This window comes from Coffea eugenioides, chromosome 3 (assembly GCF_003713205.1).
Source record: "Coffea eugenioides isolate CCC68of chromosome 3, Ceug_1.0, whole genome shotgun sequence".
Lineage (NCBI taxonomy): Eukaryota > Viridiplantae > Streptophyta > Magnoliopsida > Gentianales > Rubiaceae > Coffea > Coffea eugenioides.
This window is the reverse complement of record NC_040037.1, coordinates 41,134,542-41,150,914: the sequence shown is the minus strand read 5'-3', so window position 1 is coordinate 41,150,914 and position 16,373 is coordinate 41,134,542. Positions and strand designations below refer to the sequence as shown.

The 16,373-nt window shown below is 38.7% G+C and overlaps 3 protein-coding genes across 4 annotated transcripts; 1 reads left to right on the top strand and 2 right to left on the bottom strand.

Annotated features, from left to right (window-relative positions):
- Positions 1-1,556: 1,556 nt before the first annotated feature.
- On the bottom strand, positions 1,557-6,401 carry LOC113764921. 2 transcript variants are annotated; one of them, XM_027308966.1, is made up of 2 exons: positions 5,958-6,401; positions 1,557-1,968 (listed from the first exon to the last, which is right to left on the bottom strand). In XM_027308966.1, exon 2 carries the CDS (start codon positions 1,926-1,928, stop codon positions 1,722-1,724), a length of 207 nt encoding a protein of 68 aa, XP_027164767.1. In that variant the 5' UTR covers positions 1,929-1,968; positions 5,958-6,401; the 3' UTR covers positions 1,557-1,721. The 2 variants fall into 2 exon arrangements, with proteins under 2 accessions (XP_027164767.1, XP_027164766.1); XM_027308965.1 differs by having other exon boundaries at positions 1,557-1,965; positions 5,958-6,400.
- Positions 4,297-6,334, top strand: LOC113766637 (probable LRR receptor-like serine/threonine-protein kinase At1g14390). The gene is made up of 4 exons (XM_027310809.1): positions 4,297-4,346; positions 4,965-4,989; positions 5,263-5,604; positions 6,257-6,334. The coding sequence occupies exons 1-4, from the start codon at positions 4,297-4,299 to the stop codon at positions 6,332-6,334; spliced, it is 495 nt and encodes a 164-aa protein (XP_027166610.1).
- Positions 6,402-7,879: 1,478 nt separating the features above from the next.
- LOC113765647 (D-3-phosphoglycerate dehydrogenase 1, chloroplastic-like) lies at positions 7,880-11,842 on the bottom strand. The gene is made up of 5 exons (XM_027309880.1): positions 11,290-11,842; positions 9,700-10,076; positions 9,505-9,615; positions 9,327-9,422; positions 7,880-8,641 (listed from the first exon to the last, which is right to left on the bottom strand). The coding sequence occupies exons 1-5, from the start codon at positions 11,840-11,842 to the stop codon at positions 7,970-7,972; spliced, it is 1,809 nt and encodes a 602-aa protein (XP_027165681.1). The 3' UTR covers positions 7,880-7,969.
- Positions 11,843-16,373: the final 4,531 nt, after the last annotated feature.

Genomic DNA, 16,373 nt, shown 5'->3' with positions numbered 1-16,373 from the left:
AATGAACATGCTTTCTCAAATTTGGTGCACCAGAATCAAGGGTAATTTTGGTATACCAGACTCTGGATTAGCAATTCCGAACATCTCAGGCAATACAAACTTTGAGAACTTGTTTCTAGCATGATACCCTCCCACCCTGTACGGGTGGTGTAGCATGACTATGGGCATGAATCATCCTGTATAATGTGAAGAAGTAAAAGCCTAAAGGCCCAGAGATAGGTAGCAACTACCAGTTCCAGGAATTGGGTGCAAGGCCTCCATTTGCTTAACAACTAAAACTGCAAACTGCAGAAACATTTATTTGATTAGAAAGTCGATACACAAAAAGATGCCAAGGAAAAGAAACCATGGTCATACTGCAAAAATAAAAGCACCAGCATGTAAAATTATACTACAGTTTTATAACGAGCAAGATTAAGCTCAACATTCATATAGAAAAATCCATTTTTAAGTTCAATATCCATTGGCAAACGGTACAGTATGTTGAGTCCCAGACATGGTTCAAAGTCGCGGTCGCGATCCGGACCGTTCCACAACGGTCTTGGCATATTGGTCACAATCTCGGCGAGACGAAAATTTTTGAAATATTTAATATTCTAAAAATTGTAAAAAATATGATAAACAAAAATAATTAAAAAATTAGCAAAAATAATAAAAATTCGAGTTAATTCGGAATGACTCGGAATGACTTGACTGTTTCTATCCGTTTCGCAAACATCTCGACTGAGCTTTCGGTGATTCATTATTTCGGAGTCATCTCGTTTCGGTATCAGATCGGAAAGGTCCGTTCCAGTGACGACTCGAGAGTCGTCTCGGTCTCGGCCAAGTCTTCGAACCATGGTCACAAATGACCTAAGCAGCAAGTGACCGGAGGGACTTACCATACAAAGAATATTAAAGTAAGCACATATATTTCAAGACATCTCGTGGTTATCAATAGAGAATCAAATAAATTTGTTAATTCAAGTACTTGAATTCAGTTTGTTAGGTATTAATACTAATTGCCGTGTTGCCTGTGAGATAACTTCAGTTGACCTGGAAATGTGAAGATGCACCTTGATAATTTGAGACACTAGTTCCTCTGTTGCTTCACAAACACCAGCTAGAAAGAGATCACAATGCAGCATCTTCCTGGTAGTTCTAGAAAATCTCAATATGGCAAGCTGAAATATTGGCAAATTATATTTTACCATTCATAAACTTGATATCATTATTGTCGACTGCTGTTTATTTGCATTTGATTTGTATGCTCATAATAGGTACGCCTCACCAACAATTTGATGGTCAAAAACACAAAATCATCAGTCTTTCCATTAACGTCCTGGCTATTATAAATGTGGTAAAAATGTCAAAGAGAACTCATGGTTCCTTTTGCAGCCAATTCTCCTGTGTAACATGAGTTTGTTGTAATCGTATGATCCAAAGTCCACCAAAGCTTCAGGTCCCAAATCATCACTACTGTGTCCTAAACAAATAAACACACACAGACCCTTAGACCATGACATTCGCTGGTTCCAAAGAAAGTACGTTGCGTGGATACTTCAACAAAATTGCACTTCCACAAGATAACTACATGCAAGAAGCTCAATAATGAAAAATTATGTAGGTCTTTGTATCGAACTGTTCTTGAACAAAGCTTGATAGGCAAGAACAATTACAAAAACAGTTTGTGTTCCACATTCCATCCAAGTCACGTTATTATATGCACAACAAATATTACATTAGGCCTTTGGTGCGAAGCCTTCTTGTGTCTCAGTCTTGCGTTTTTCTGCTTCAAATTTATCAATGGCTACCTGCAGCTCATCAGTACCTCCAACAGCTCGCATGGTATAGTAGTACACCCCAAAAACAAAAGCTGTCAAGCCACCAGCAACAACCAGGTTCTTGGTCTTGGGTGCGAGGCTATTAAATGCTGAAAAACCAGCCATCTTACAAGCAATCTCAAGCTCTTCTGCTTCTTCAAAACTGCTATGTAAAAAGAAATTTATTGAGTCAGTGACTCAGTCAGACAAAATCATACAGCACAAGGAATGAAATGAAGAGTAGGAGGAAACATTTGGACAAAATGGGACAATGAAAAGTAAAAAATACTTTAAGCAAATTTCATCAAGATCCATGCAAGCCATAGACACTTCACGAATACCTCACACAAGCGGCACATAGGGCTGATCTCAACACAGATGCATACATTTTGGGTTCGGTAATTGCTACCAATTGGTAGGTAATGCATCCATAACAAATGCAGTAATTAAGCAAGCAAACTAACAAAAGAAATATAAGAAAGACACACATAGTGCTGCTTTTATAGAAGTTCTCTGAAGCTCTAATATACATGGATTCCTATAGGAGTAGAGGGATATTTAACCTGTCCTCTGTTGCTGCAGAAACAACATCTAGAAATATCATGACACAGTCAGTTCCTGATAGTTCTGAGAACAACATCAGTTTCGATACTGGACGGTTGAATTCCAAATTCTGTTACACTTTTTATTCCAAATCCATGTTACGAACCAAAGCACATTGTATTGATTAGACATCAAATACCCAAATTCAATTATCCTTTCCTTGCGATGCATAAGATCTTTTGATTTGTTATAAATTCGCGCTTCCTCCCTTTATCCACTCATCACCAACACCCTTCACAAACTTGCATGTATTGAAGCAGAACAACAGTTCTAAATCCCATCTGAACACTAAATACAAAAATCTGCATCAATCAGGATAAACTTTTCTTTTATTCTCATCCACCATTTCTCGTTAAATCACGCTTCCCTGACTTTCTCACTTCACCTATGCTGACTTTTTCTACCTTCCCTCAAAAGAAGAACGAGGAAGCGATCATGTTGAGCAATACAAAATTCAAAGTAAACCAAAATAACCTCTTTGAAACATAATCCTAAAAAAACTACCCAACTTTTAAATCCAACTATTTTTCTCTTTGAATATGAAAATTAAACCAAACACATCTCTACCCAAAAAATTACCCGATGCAGTACCCACAAAAAAAATCCATAAACATTCAGCAGGAAATTAGACATAGCATTTCCACCTTGATATCAATTATAATAGTCAACAAAAACAAAGAAATGATAATAAATCAGCGAATTGGGCAACTTGTTTGCTGACCCAAAAAAAAAAATTTTTTAACTTGCTTAATTTCTTTATTTATTTTTAGACCAAATAAAATCATTTTACAATTCAACAGGCTAAGAAAATAACGAATTATGGAGGAAAACTTTGAAAAGCAGAAAATAATTGAGTTGCAGAAATGAACCTAGAATTTGTGAATCAAGCGATCGTAAAACCCTAGTTCTCCAGTAGCTGATTTTGGGGGTTTTGAGATTTTTCGAAAGCGGTTCTGAAGAGAATTTACTGTTAAGCCCAGTTTCTAGGCTGGATACTGGGCCTCACAAATTTGGGCTTCATTGTGGACCTTCTCCTCTGTTAAGATCCTTTTCTAGATAACGGAAATAGAGTTGGGCCAACAAAATGATAAATATCCAATGCTAACAAAATGAATTACATAGCCTTATTATACAACTCAATAAATAAATTATTATCAAAAGAAAAAAGTCATAACTATTGAATAGGTTCACATAGTGAAATCAAATAGATATATACATGGGTTTAAAATAAAATTGTTAGCTTTAAATTCATGTATATATCTATTGAATAGCATGTGTACAACTACAATTAGCCTGTTTAGGTGAAATCAAATAGAGATATATTATATGTTATTCGTACTGTTTAGGTGAAATCAAATAGTTATATACATGGATTTAAAAAAAAAATTGTACATATGGTCAATGAGGGATAAAAAAAATTCATTTTATGAAATGTGAGGGACTATGTTATTCGCAACTATGGACCTTGGTTCTACTGTTCTAGTTCTTCTGATGTTGAACTTACACAAGCATCAAATTCAAAAGGGCATATATATATATATATATAGCTCAACTACACAGCTACAACTAGTAGTCATCAGAAGACAATGTTCCTAAAAAATGCAAGTGTAATTCCATTGTACCAATCAAAGCGTAATAACAAAAACAAGACCAGCAGACATGGCAGAACATAATATCTCACTCGACCATCATAAATAATAGGAGCTAAGCAAGTTTAGCTTCAGATGCCATATCTGAGGCAGATACGCACCAGAAAAACATCACAATGTCATGTTCTTAAAGACATATTTAATAGCTACTGCATTATAGAACTAAAAATGAAAGGCAAATATGCACCTGAAAAATTCATACATATGTTAAATGAAGAAAAACTCATTCAGTGCCAACAGATATGGCAAGATATCAGCCGCAGGTTTGGGGAGAAGAGGTCTCAGGAGTCAAGTAAGAGAATTTTAGAATGCAACCTACATCAGAGTAGGCTATCAAACAGCCAATCGCAACCTAAATGAAAACTCCAACATCATCATGTGACATGTTCTTCAGAAACAGACATTAGTACAACATATGAAAATGATCGACTGCTGAAAATAAGCTTAAGAAGCATTGAGAATGAGGATACAACACAAATCTCACAGGTTCTTAATATCTTCACAACTCATAGCACTTCTCCTGTTCAGTTATGAAAATGCATAGCTAGAGTTAAGAGTTAATACATCATAGAATCACATACAGGAATTCGGTGGTGGAGGCCATCGGAATGCGAGTTCATTTATGTTAGCCTCTACTGAGTTTAAGAAGTGGAAGGTTCATGGTGATGCCTTGACCAATGCGGCAATTTAGAATATTTTGTGCATGTCATCTAGATGGTGTAAGATGCTCTAATCATTGTTGATTCTATTATCAATCCATGTGAATCAAATCCAACAGTAATCTATATAGATAGTACATTAAAGTTTCTTCTGTTTGATTATTTCCTGTTTAAAGAGAAGGAAGAGCTTTTTCTTCTGTTACCTCCTAGAAGCATAGAAGCCATAACATTCTATGTTAAATCATTTGCAGAGTTGATCTGCTTAGTGTCTCGCAGGTAAAATCTGTCAAGAACAGAAGCAGCCTGAAAGTTGGGGCGTAGTCATGCTAAGTCGCTCAAAGTGTCACTTCAAGTGTTAATTCAAGCTCTAATTCGTTTGCTCAAAGATTATTCCGCTGCTCAAATTTAGATATCTTTGGTCTACTTTTTTTTTTTTTTTACAAAATAACCCACTTAATTTTTTAAAGTGATTATTATATTAATTTTTGCAGTAAAGATAAACTGAACTTTGTGGTATAACCATCTGCTGCAAACTTTTCCATACCGCAGAGAACTCTGTCCCAGGGATTTTCAATTGATTCATTCTTTACAGGCATAACTAAGCTTTCCAATCTGAAAAAGTTGTCATTAGTATCCCTGGGAATATGGGGACCATTGCCTGCCAAGGTTGATAGGCTTGATTCTCTAGAGGTGCTAAACATTAGTTCCAACTTCATTCAGGGTGGCATCCCCCCAGAGATTGCCACATTCAAGAATCTGAAAAGTCTTGTTTTGGCTGATAATCTGTTAAATGGAAGTATTCCAGGTCTGAAAGGCCTATCACAGCTTGAAGAGCTAGATATCAGTAACAATCCTCTTGGACCTAAGTTTCCTTCTTTAGGCAACAACCTGGTACGTATCAATCTTAGGAGCATGGCTTTGAGATCCCAAATTCCTCCAGATTTCATTCTAATTCTATCATTTCACACCCAAAATTTTTATGTCCAAATCGATTAATATATATAATAACTTTTAAAAAATCCCCTGAAAATCATTTTTCATATGGGGTTCATATCCGGAAAATCATTTCACAACCAATGGTTTGTAATTAAGCACTAGAGCCTATTAATTAACCAAACTCTCTTGAAGAAAGACATCAAATCACTCTCTTGTACAAAGATTTTGCCAGTCAAAGAAATTCAGAATTCAATATTCAATGCTGCAAAGTTAAAAATCGAAGGCAAAGGAGAGCTTTTAGTTGTTACCTTCCGGACTGAAGAACCCAGTTCAAGAAAATTAAGCACGGGTAAGTAGAGAGCACTCGGAGCAGTCTTGCGATTGGTGAGGTGATGGGTAGATGCGTGGCAGGAGCTGATGGTTCGTTGATTGAGGTTTAGTCAGGTCAGTAGTTCCATCGACAGAGGACTGAAGTCCAGTGGTGAGAATGCGAGAAGGAGGGTGCGAAGAAAGAACTTCCGATAATGAAAGGAAAGGCCTTTTAGGGGAATTCACTTTCGCTCCAGCAGTCTTGCGATTGGTGAGGTGATGGGTAGATGCGTGGCAGGAGCGGCGAAGGGTAGAGGGATGGCTGGAGAAGCAAAAAGCGATGCCGGAGACGGTGGTGGAAGAGGCAAAATGTTAGGGTGGAGGTGAAGGCGATGACGCAGAGCAGAAGCAGTTGCGGTTGAGGAAAAGTGACTAATTAGTTCGGGAGAGAGGGCTGCTTACCTAGTTGACCCGGTTTTAATTTTTTACCCACAAGATCCGCGTGTAGACCCATTTCGCAGGGTTAAGTTGTGGAATTGGAATTAGAATTCTTTTGGTCGAATTCAAATCATAGAATTGGACCCTATAGAATTCAGATTCAATTCTAATTCTTTGAGTGAAACAGTATCCAAACAACAGATTTGGAATTGGAGCTCCAATTCCAATTCTAAACCTCAATTCCACAGGGAACCAAATATACCCAAAATGATTTCTTCCAAACAACTCAACTCCGTTAAGCTTTGCAGGAGTAGTGAAGAAATAGACTAGAAATCACTTTTTTCTTGATTTTTAACCAAAGGCAAGTATAGGAAAAAAGAAAGTTTACATTATTGAGTTCAGTCAGTCATGTCCCTCCTTCAAGGAATGATGGGAGGTCTAAGATTTGATTCTTTATCTCCTCGAGTGAAGACGTTTAATTTTAGGATAGTGATTTTTATAAGTAGATAATTTTAGGATTTTTTATTTTATTCTTTTTAGCCTAGTTCCAGATGACTTTTATCATTAGGGATCCGTTTGGTTGGAAGTAAAATGTTTTCCTTGGAAAAATATTTTCTATGGAAGTAATTTTCTAGGAAAATCATTTCCCTTTCATCATTTTCAGGTGTTTGGTTAATCTATTGAAAATATTTTCTTACTTAATGTTCTGATGTTTGTTTAACTTTTGAAATATTTTCATTTTTACCTCTATCTTTACTTTCTACACATTATAACCACGTACTTCTTCCCATGCAAAATAAAAAAATTTATCTCATTGTTTAACTTTAAAAAAATCTTGGAGAAATGTGTATATGGAAAAAAATTTCTCCTTAAGCAATAAACAAATTGCTGGCCATTTATTCTCAAATATCAATCACACGCAATGCTTATTGTGACATATATCTTACACTCTCACTGCTGAAAGTTTCTCTAGAAAAGAATATCCCTATTATACATAATTAATTACTAGCATAGGATGAGTAGGGTGAAGTCTTTTTTTGATTTTGAACATACTACAAGTTTTGAAAGTTTGACAGATACCTTTATCAGACGGGATGAATGCATTTCGGAAAACAACTTCAGTAAGTTTGGATGGAAAGTTGTTTTCCATAAGATGAGTAAAAATCTTTTATACAGTAAAATATTTTCAGTAACTTTTGTGCAACCAAACACGGAAAATTAGGAAAATATTTTTCTGGAAAAGATAATATTTTCACCCGAAACAAACGGACCTAGAGAAGTTGTCCATTTTCAAGTTTCTGTTTACACTAACTTTCCTGCAATACTAACTGGTTCTAACTAGCAAAATATAGGTTGAAATATACCAGAAAAATTCAGCTTTTTACTGTAAGAAAGCAGAGTTGAAAGAATTGCTAATTGACAGGAATGAAAATTAACTAACAGATAGCAGCATTTCAAAATTTGTCAGGTGACAACAGCAACTCAATGCATATCACACAATCTCAAATCTAAAACCGAGTTGTCGCCTTGCCAGTGGAAATGACAGTCAAAATCAGTGGGGCTAAAAACTTAACTATAACTTAAGGTAAACAAACTCCTCAATTGCTGGGATTTCTCCAATCCTCTTTAATGATTCCTTGCGGGGTGGTTCATCTACTCCGATTGCCATTACAGCATGCTTCCTTTGAGCAACTCTTCCAACACTCATAAAGCTAACGTTCACATTTTCCTCACCCAAAATGCTCCCAACCTTTCCAATCAGTCCTGGTTGATCAACCTGCCTGCACAGAATGATATTGCCTTCCAAGCTGACATCCACTTCAAAAGATCCAACCTTCGTCAAATGCGGGATTCCATCTTTAACCCGTCCCTCCATTTTGATTTCCCCCGACTCAGAAATGGCACTAGCAAATTTCGACTCTACATTTGCGATTTGAACCTGGATGAACTCAAGCGGATTTTCAGGTGAACCATCCAGAAGAATTCGTTCTTCAGTTATACGAAGTCCTCTCTGTTTAGCTGTAAAATCTGCATTTACCAAGTTCACAAAGACACTGGAAATAGGCTCAATTAGACCCTTTGTAATCATGGCACGGAGTACCCTTGTGTCAAGATCATCAGGGGCTCTTGACGATGCATAAGTGACTTTCACATTTTTCACCCCACGTCCTCCTGCTACTAATTGGACAGCCAGTCTTCCAAGTTTTTCAGCTAGTACAACAAACGGCTTCAGCTCCGTTAAGACCTGCAGGCAGGTAATCAAATAAGATCAATCTAATTGTTTCCATTTAGTACTTAAATTATAGGGAAAAAGGAAAAGTAAGGTAGAAAAAAGGAGCGGGAGAGAGATCTATGAATGAAGCTATAATTAAAATTGAAAGAGAGAGCTGGTCACTAGAGAAACAGCTCACTGCACAGAATTTGTAGAAGGGGTAATTTCTAGCGCAACATATTGATCACCTTGAATTAGTCAAGGGACACAAGGGACAAACACAGAAGAAAGAAGAAGCATGATAAGAACTTCATGCAAATTGAAACCCTCATATTAAGAATGTAAAAATTCCTAAATTGACTGCACGTTTCCCTCAAGTTCAAATCCCATACCAGAGTTGTATCAGGATGAGTAGCTGGTCCATTTCTTAGCAAACAGGGACAAAATGAGTGGACAAAGAGCAGCTCGCTTAAGTGGTTTCAGAAACCAAAGCCAAGCGGGAAACCCTAAAAACGAAACTTTTGGGTGCAAAGTAGCCCAATATCCAAAGAGGCTAGATTTCATCAAAGACTAAGAAGAGAAAGAGGGAAGACAAATCTCTGATGATGTGCAGAACTAAATGATACTCCATTGAAGGTACGAGAATACGAGTCTCTAAATAAACTTAGTATTGAAAAACTAAAGATAATACAAGTAAATAAGTATCCTTATGTGATACCTCAGCAGGAACCATGGGTGCATTAACAGCAGTAGCAGCAAGCTCCCCTTTCAATGCTCCAACAACAGCTTCAGCTATTTCAATGGCCACTCCTTCCTGCAAATCATATTTAAGAACTTTAACCAGTATGTTTAAGGACAACGAAAAGCAAGATCTGGTTTTACATAATCAAGCATACCTGAGCTTCCATAGTGCTGGCACCTAGATGTGGAGTCACAGTTACATTCTCATGTTGCACTAACTTGCTGTCTTTTGAAGGTGGCTCCTCAGTGAAAACATCAAGAGCTGCCTGAAATACAATACATGCACAAATATGAATAATTTTCTTGCACATTATCAACTGATTTGAATGTCAAAGATCAAAAGCAAGAACCTGAGCCACTATGCCCACATCCAGCGCTTTCACGAGTGCATCATCATCAATTACTCCTCCACGAGCAACATTTACAATCCGCACCCCTTTCTTCATCTTTGCAAAATTTTCATCATTAAGAATCTTAGAAGTGGCAGGAGTAAGGGGCATATGCAGTGAAATGAAATCTGCGGTTGCGATGGCTTCATCAAAGCTCACAAGATCAACTCCCATAGCACGGGCACGATCTGCTGCGGCATATGGATCATGAGCAATAACATGCATGCCGAGTCCCTTTGCTCGCCTAGCAACTTCAGACCCGACCTTTCCAAACCCCATTACAGCAAGTGTCTTGCCAACAAGTGACACACCGACATATTTGTTCCTCTGCCATTTCCCTACATATATTAAATTCTAATTAATTAAGATCTTACATGCGCTTTACAAAAAGACCATATGAGTACCTATTCAGCATGAATCTCTAGGCTAATAACAGTCGATATATCCTGAATTCAAAACAACAGTTTCTCACCAAGGTATCATTCCAAACTTAATTCAATGACTAAACAACCATAAACTACAGTTCTATGTAGAACAACAAGAAGATCAGCCATGCAAGTGTATTTAAAAGAGTAGATAAAATATGCTACTCATGAATGATACCAGTCCAAACATCATTTCAGATCTGGGGTGGAAAAATCTACTAGAAAAAACAATCATAAGAAATCAGGGTAAAAAAATAATAATAATAAGCAAAGGAAAATGTTGAAAAAACATGCTTTTCGTTTTCATCAGACTTTCTAGTTTCTAGAGGTCAAAGGGCATTTATAAAGGTTTTAGTTTGACACTGCACTTAACATAGAAGATAGTTGTAGATATTGACAGAAAAAGAGAACAAAGGCAAGGAACTCCTCTTATAACGTAAAATCTGGGAAATCATAATGGTTTGTATTCTTTTTGTGCTAAGAACATTATGTATTACTGAATCAGAGGAGGTGACTATTGCCAGAAGAGTTGCCTAACGAGAGAAAAGTAGTTATCGATGGCAGACGGACAGAGCAACAGGAAACAACAAATTTGGTATGATAAGATGTTATTGCCTCAGTGTTGTAGTAACAATATGATCTCCTAGTTATACTAAGCAAAAACTTATAGAAAGGCAACAAAGAACTATTGCACTTGTAATTTGCCCTTCTGCGATGCGAAATTACAAAGACCGTCACTTTTCAGAAAGCAAATTTTGTTGCTTCTCCACTTTTCCAAGATTTTACTCGACCCTTACATTAATAGCGTTTACCTTATTGCGGAAACTAGTGATAGACGTAAACTTTCAAAATTCAGTAAAAATCTTTCACTAGACTGCTGTTGCACCATCCGATTGCTTTTCCATTACTTTCCTCTGATTAGAATAATATTTCATGGCATAAAGCAATCAGATCTGATAAAATTCCACGCTATCAGCACAAACGGCTTGCATGCAATCAAAATTAGAGCTTCACGAAGGAAAATGTTATTCAGCAGAGACCATACTAACTATTCGAACAAGATCCAACGAGCAAAATTTGTAGAAAACATTTATACTGATAAAAGCAAGCATTGATAGACGCTAACCAGCTTTGACGGAGGCATCGGCTTGAGCAACGTTACGAGCCATGGCAGTTAGCAGCGCGATCCCATGCTCTGCCGCGGCGACAGTGTTAGCGGTTGGAGCATTAACGACAAGGCATCCATGCTCGGTGGCGGCGGCCAGGTCCACGTTATCAATCCCCACGCCAGCTCGTCCGACGACCTTAAGCCTTCCAGCGGAGGACTCAAAAACGTCACGAGTGACCTTGGTTCCACTGCGAACAATCAACGCATCGCAATGCGAGATCTTGTTGCAAAGCTCTTCCGGACTCAAATTATAGGAGCAGTCGACGTTGGCGAAGTCCTTCAAGAGATTGATTCCAGCTTCGCCGAGCTTTTCCGCAACCAGGACGGTAGGTTTGGCGTCCATAGCGAAAACCACGAGCCTGGGGGAGTGGCGGTGGTTGCTGCCGCGGCCACGGAGGGAGATAGTGGCGAAGGCGGAGAGAAACGGAAGCTGGTTCTTCCATGAGAGGTTCGACGAGGGAGAGGTTTTTGAGATGAAAAGGCTCGTCGAGGAAGCTGGAGCCGCCGCCATTACAGAAAAATCACGTTCAAAATCTTTTCCCTTTTCTTTCTGGGAATTGATGCTTGGTGTGAAATTGAGCTGGTGGCCTCCAGGGAATTGGGAAATAAGACGTACTTGTAGTGGTATCGGTGGAAGTCGCGGTTGGGGTTACGCAAGTGTTAGTAAAGGAGACTAGTGAGCGAGCACTGAGCAGGAGATTGTGATTTGAGATGCAGGTACGGATTGCTAGGCCCATCAATCGGGTCATATGAGCCCCGCCTTTCATAAATTTAGACTCAATTTATTTAATTTGTAACACTTTTGAGTTTTAAACTATGAGTTTCGAATTAATAAATATGATTATCATATTGAACTCACAAATTATTCAAATTTTGAGCCTTATTCGAGATTAGCTCAAACTCACTTATTGCTCCTCAATTTTTTTAATATAATTACTATAACTATTGAGTTGTAAAACTAATTTAACATTTAAAGGACTACAACATTAAAACTAAACATGAGCAAATAATATGTAATGACTCGGTGGAGGGTTGAAGAAAGATAAAAGGGAAAGAAGAAGAAATTGAGTGAGAAGAGAGAGAATTTTTATTGAGAGGATAAGAAGTAGTTACATCAAGAATCAACTATCAGGCCTTTCTCTAATTCGCTTATTTATACAAAGCAATTGTCGGTCACTACTATATGGCGGTCACTACTATATGTCGGTCACTATCTATACAATTGCTTAAGTGGATTCCATGACTAACCACCGACACAACAGACTTGTAATGGCTTCTAATTGGGATATTACAACTGCCCTCTCCTAAAACAATGCTAGTCTCTAGGATTAGCCTTAGCAAATTCTGGAAATTGAGTATTGAAAGTGACCCAATCTTCCCAGGTAGAATCCTCTACTATCATCCCATCCCAATGCACCAGTACTTGTTTTGCGGAACGTCCTCTCTTGTTAACCACCCTCTGATCGAGAATAGCTAAGGGTAACACCTTCCCAGCACTTTCATCTATCACTTGAGGTAGCTGGCCCTCTACTGCAGCTCCTTTAGTGGACTTCTTTAACATGGAAACATGAAATACTGGATGAATCAAAGAGTTCTCTGGCAATTTTAGTTTGTAGGCTACAGTCCCCACTTTTTGTAGGACCTCATAGGGTCCATAGTACTTAGCGAAAAGTTTGAAATTCTTCCTTATAGCAGCCGAGCTCTGCCTATAAGGTTGTAGTTTAAGGTAAACATAGTCCCCGATCTCAAAACTCCTGTCAGTCCTGTCTCTATCAACCAATTGTTTGATCCGGTTTTGTGCTTTAAGTAAATTCTCTCTAAGCACAATGTTTAACTGTCGTCTTTCTTTACACCAATCATCAACAGCAGCCACTACTGACGTACCAGGTGAAATGGCCAATTAAGGTGGAGAGTACCCGTACAGGGCCTGGAAGGGAGTCATCTTCAGTGAGGTGTGATAGTTGGTATTAAACCACCACTCAACAGCTGCTAAGAACTGCTTCCACTTGTGAGGTTGATAGAAATACATGCATCTTAAGTAGGTCTCAAGGCAACGGTTCACTCTCTCTGTCTGTCCGTCAGATTCTGGATGATAGGCCGTAGAGAGGTTTAGCCTAGTCCCAAATTTCATAAACAGCTCCTGCCAAAAAATATTGGTAAAAACCTTATCTCTGTCAGTCACCAAGCTCCTAGGAAGTCCATGTAATATGTGGATTTGATCAAAATATAGTTGGGCCACACTTTTGGCAGTATAGTGAGCAGTTAAGGGCAGAAAATGGCTGTACTTAGTGAACCTATCCACTACTACCAAGATCACATCCGACCCTAAGGATTTTGGCAATCCTTCTATAAAATCCATTGACACATCTTGCCAAGCTTGCTCTAGAATTGGTAGGGGCTGTAGCAATCCAGGGGGCTTGCAGTGCTCATTTTTGCTCCTCTTGCAAGTATCACATTCTTGTACAAATGCTTCTACTGACTTTTTTAGACCAGGCCAGTAAAAGAAATCCTTCATTCTTTGATAAGTCCCCAACATACCAGAATGACCACCTACCATGGACACATGCATGTATTCCAGCAGCTTTGCTCTTAATCCATTGCTTTCTCCAACATATATCCTTCCTTTATATTTGATAATGCCATCCTTATAAGAATACTCAGGTATATCCACTGCTTTCGTAGCTAGATCCATCAACAAGGAAGTAGCCTTGTTATCCCCCGTATATGAACCAGAGACTTCAGATAGCCACGCTGGTTTGACCGCTGACAAGGCCGATACAGCAGCAACATTTTCCTTCCCCTTAACCTGAGGATCTCCCTTAGAAATTCTCCTAGAGAGGGCATCACCACATTCTCTTTGCCCTTCTTGAACTGTATCTCATAATCCATTCCTAATAGCTTGGTGAGCCATTTTTGCTGCAAAGGGGTGGAAATCTCCTGTTCCAACAGGTATTTGAGGCTCTCATGGTCGGTTTTGATAACAAAATGAGACCCCAGCAAATAATGCCTCCATTTTGTCACTGCAGTGATTAAAGATAATAGCTCCTTCTCATATATAGAAAGCCCCTGGTTCTTCGGTCCCAACACCTGGCTCAGGAATGAAATGGGCCTCCCCTGTTGCAGGAGGACTGCCCCTATGGCTTTAGTGCTAGCATCTGTCTCTAACACAAAAGGTTTGGAGAAATCAGGTAGAGCCAGTACTAGAACAGAGCACATGGCCAGTTTCAGCTTTTCAAATGCTACTGCTGCCTCATCATTCCAGCAAAAGCCGTCCTTCTTTAGGAGATCCGTTAGAGGTTTTGCAATTTCACCATACCCTCTAACAAACCTTCGATAATACCCCATCAAGCCGAGAAATCCCCTCAATGCTTTGATGTCTTGTGGTATGGGCCATTCTCTCATACATTGAGTTTTGGCAGAGTCAGCTATGACACCATCAGCAGTAACTATGTGGCCAAGATACTCTACTTGAATACAACCGAATGAGCATTTGCAGAATTTAGCATCAAGTTGATGGGTTCTTAAGATTTCTAAGGCTGTTCTAAGGTGTTCAAGGTGGGACTGGAGATCAGGACTATATACGAGTATGTCGTCAAAAAAGACTAATATGAATTTTCTGAGATAGGGAGCAAAAATGGAGTTCATGAAGGCTTGAAAGGTGGCTGGAGCATTGGTAAGCCCAAAGGGCATTACCAAGAATTCATAATGCCCTTGGTGAGTACGAAAAGCGATTTTAGGAATGTCTTCTAGTTTCATTCGTATTTGCTGATATCCGGCGCGAAGATCAATTTTTGTAAAAAATTTGGCTCCAAACAATTCATTCAAGAGGTCATCTATAATAGGTATAGGAAACTTGTCTTTCACTGTAATGTTGTTGAGCTGTCTATAGTCAATACATAATTTCCAAGTGCCATCTTTTTTCCGAACTAATAGCACTGGGGAAGCGTAAGGGCTGTGGCTGGCTCTAATAATCCCAGATTCTAACATGGAGGTTGTTTGTTTTTCTATCTCAGATTTTTGCATGTGGGGATATCCATAGGGGGCTAGTTTAAAGGGTTTAGAATCAGGGATTAGTGTGATCTGATGATCAAATTCTCTGGAGGGAGGTAAGGAGTGGGGTTCTTCAAACACATCATCAAATTGAGTCAAGAGAGTAGTAATGGCCTCAGGAATTACCTGATAATTGTCAGCTGCCTCACTGCCAGTACTCAGTAGGAAGGTACGTGGCTCAAGGAGTTGCCTCATATGCCTGTTATGGATCCTGGATGCTTTGTTCCTCTTATGCAATTTCACATCAGCCGTTTATGAATCTCCTTGCAGGATGACCAACTCCTGTTCCTTGTCAAAGACTAATTGTAATTTCTTGAAATCAAAAGTAAGAGGGTTGTATGCTGTCATCCAATCAACCCCAATGATCATATCATAAGGCTCTATATCCAGTATGTGGAAATCATGTGAGAATTTATGGCCCTGCATTTCCCATTGCAATTGTGGTATCTGATTATTACACAATAAACTATCTTCATTAGCTACCTTCATCCTAAAAGGCTTAATTTTCTTGATCAACTCAGGGTGTTGAAAGGCTACTGAAGCCTTAATAAAACTATGGGAGCTGCCCCCATCTACCAGGATTGTAACCTTACTCCCCAACCAGTCTCCTCGCACCTTGATGGTGTTCTGCACCATAATTCCAGAAATGGAGTGTAGGGTGAGTTCGACATGATTTTCAATTTTCCTTCCTTGGTATTCAATCTCTTCCTCAATCATTTCCTCTTCTACTGCACCTGGTGAATCCTCCACAACCTCATCCACAACTAGCATATGCACCTCCTTATTCCCACATTTATGATTAGGAGTGCACTTCTCGCCATATCTGAAACATAACCCTTTTGCCCTCCTATGTTGAATTTCTGCTGGTGTGATTTTTTAAAAAGTAAATGGTTCCAATTTCCTGTTTGGGTCACCCGATAGAGTAGAGGCTCCACCGCCCTTGAAATTCCCTCCCCCACTGCTCGTTGATGGGAAAGTAGCAATTTTGCTAC

Coding starts and splice junctions, on each gene's coding strand:
- LOC113765647 (XM_027309880.1), bottom strand. CDS start 11,842: ATGGCGGCGGCTCCAGCTTCCTCGACGAGCCTTTTCATCTCAAAAACC. Junction 9,616..9,699: donor ATGTGGGCATAGTGGCTCAG/GTTCTTGCTTTT, acceptor ATTGTATTTCAG/GCAGCTCTTGATGTTTTCAC. Junction 9,423..9,504: donor CCAGCACTATGGAAGCTCAG/GTATGCTTGATT, acceptor TATGATTTGCAG/GAAGGAGTGGCCATTGAAAT.
- LOC113766637 (XM_027310809.1), top strand. CDS start 4,297: ATGGCAAGATATCAGCCGCAGGTTTGGGGAGAAGAGGTCTCAGGAGTC. Junction 4,990..5,262: donor ATCTGCTTAGTGTCTCGCAG/GTAAAATCTGTC, acceptor TCCATACCGCAG/AGAACTCTGTCCCAGGGATT. Junction 5,605..6,256: donor CTTCTTTAGGCAACAACCTG/GTACGTATCAAT, acceptor GATGCGTGGCAG/GAGCGGCGAAGGGTAGAGGG.
- LOC113764921 (XM_027308966.1), bottom strand. CDS start 1,928: ATGGCTGGTTTTTCAGCATTTAATAGCCTCGCACCCAAGACCAAGAAC.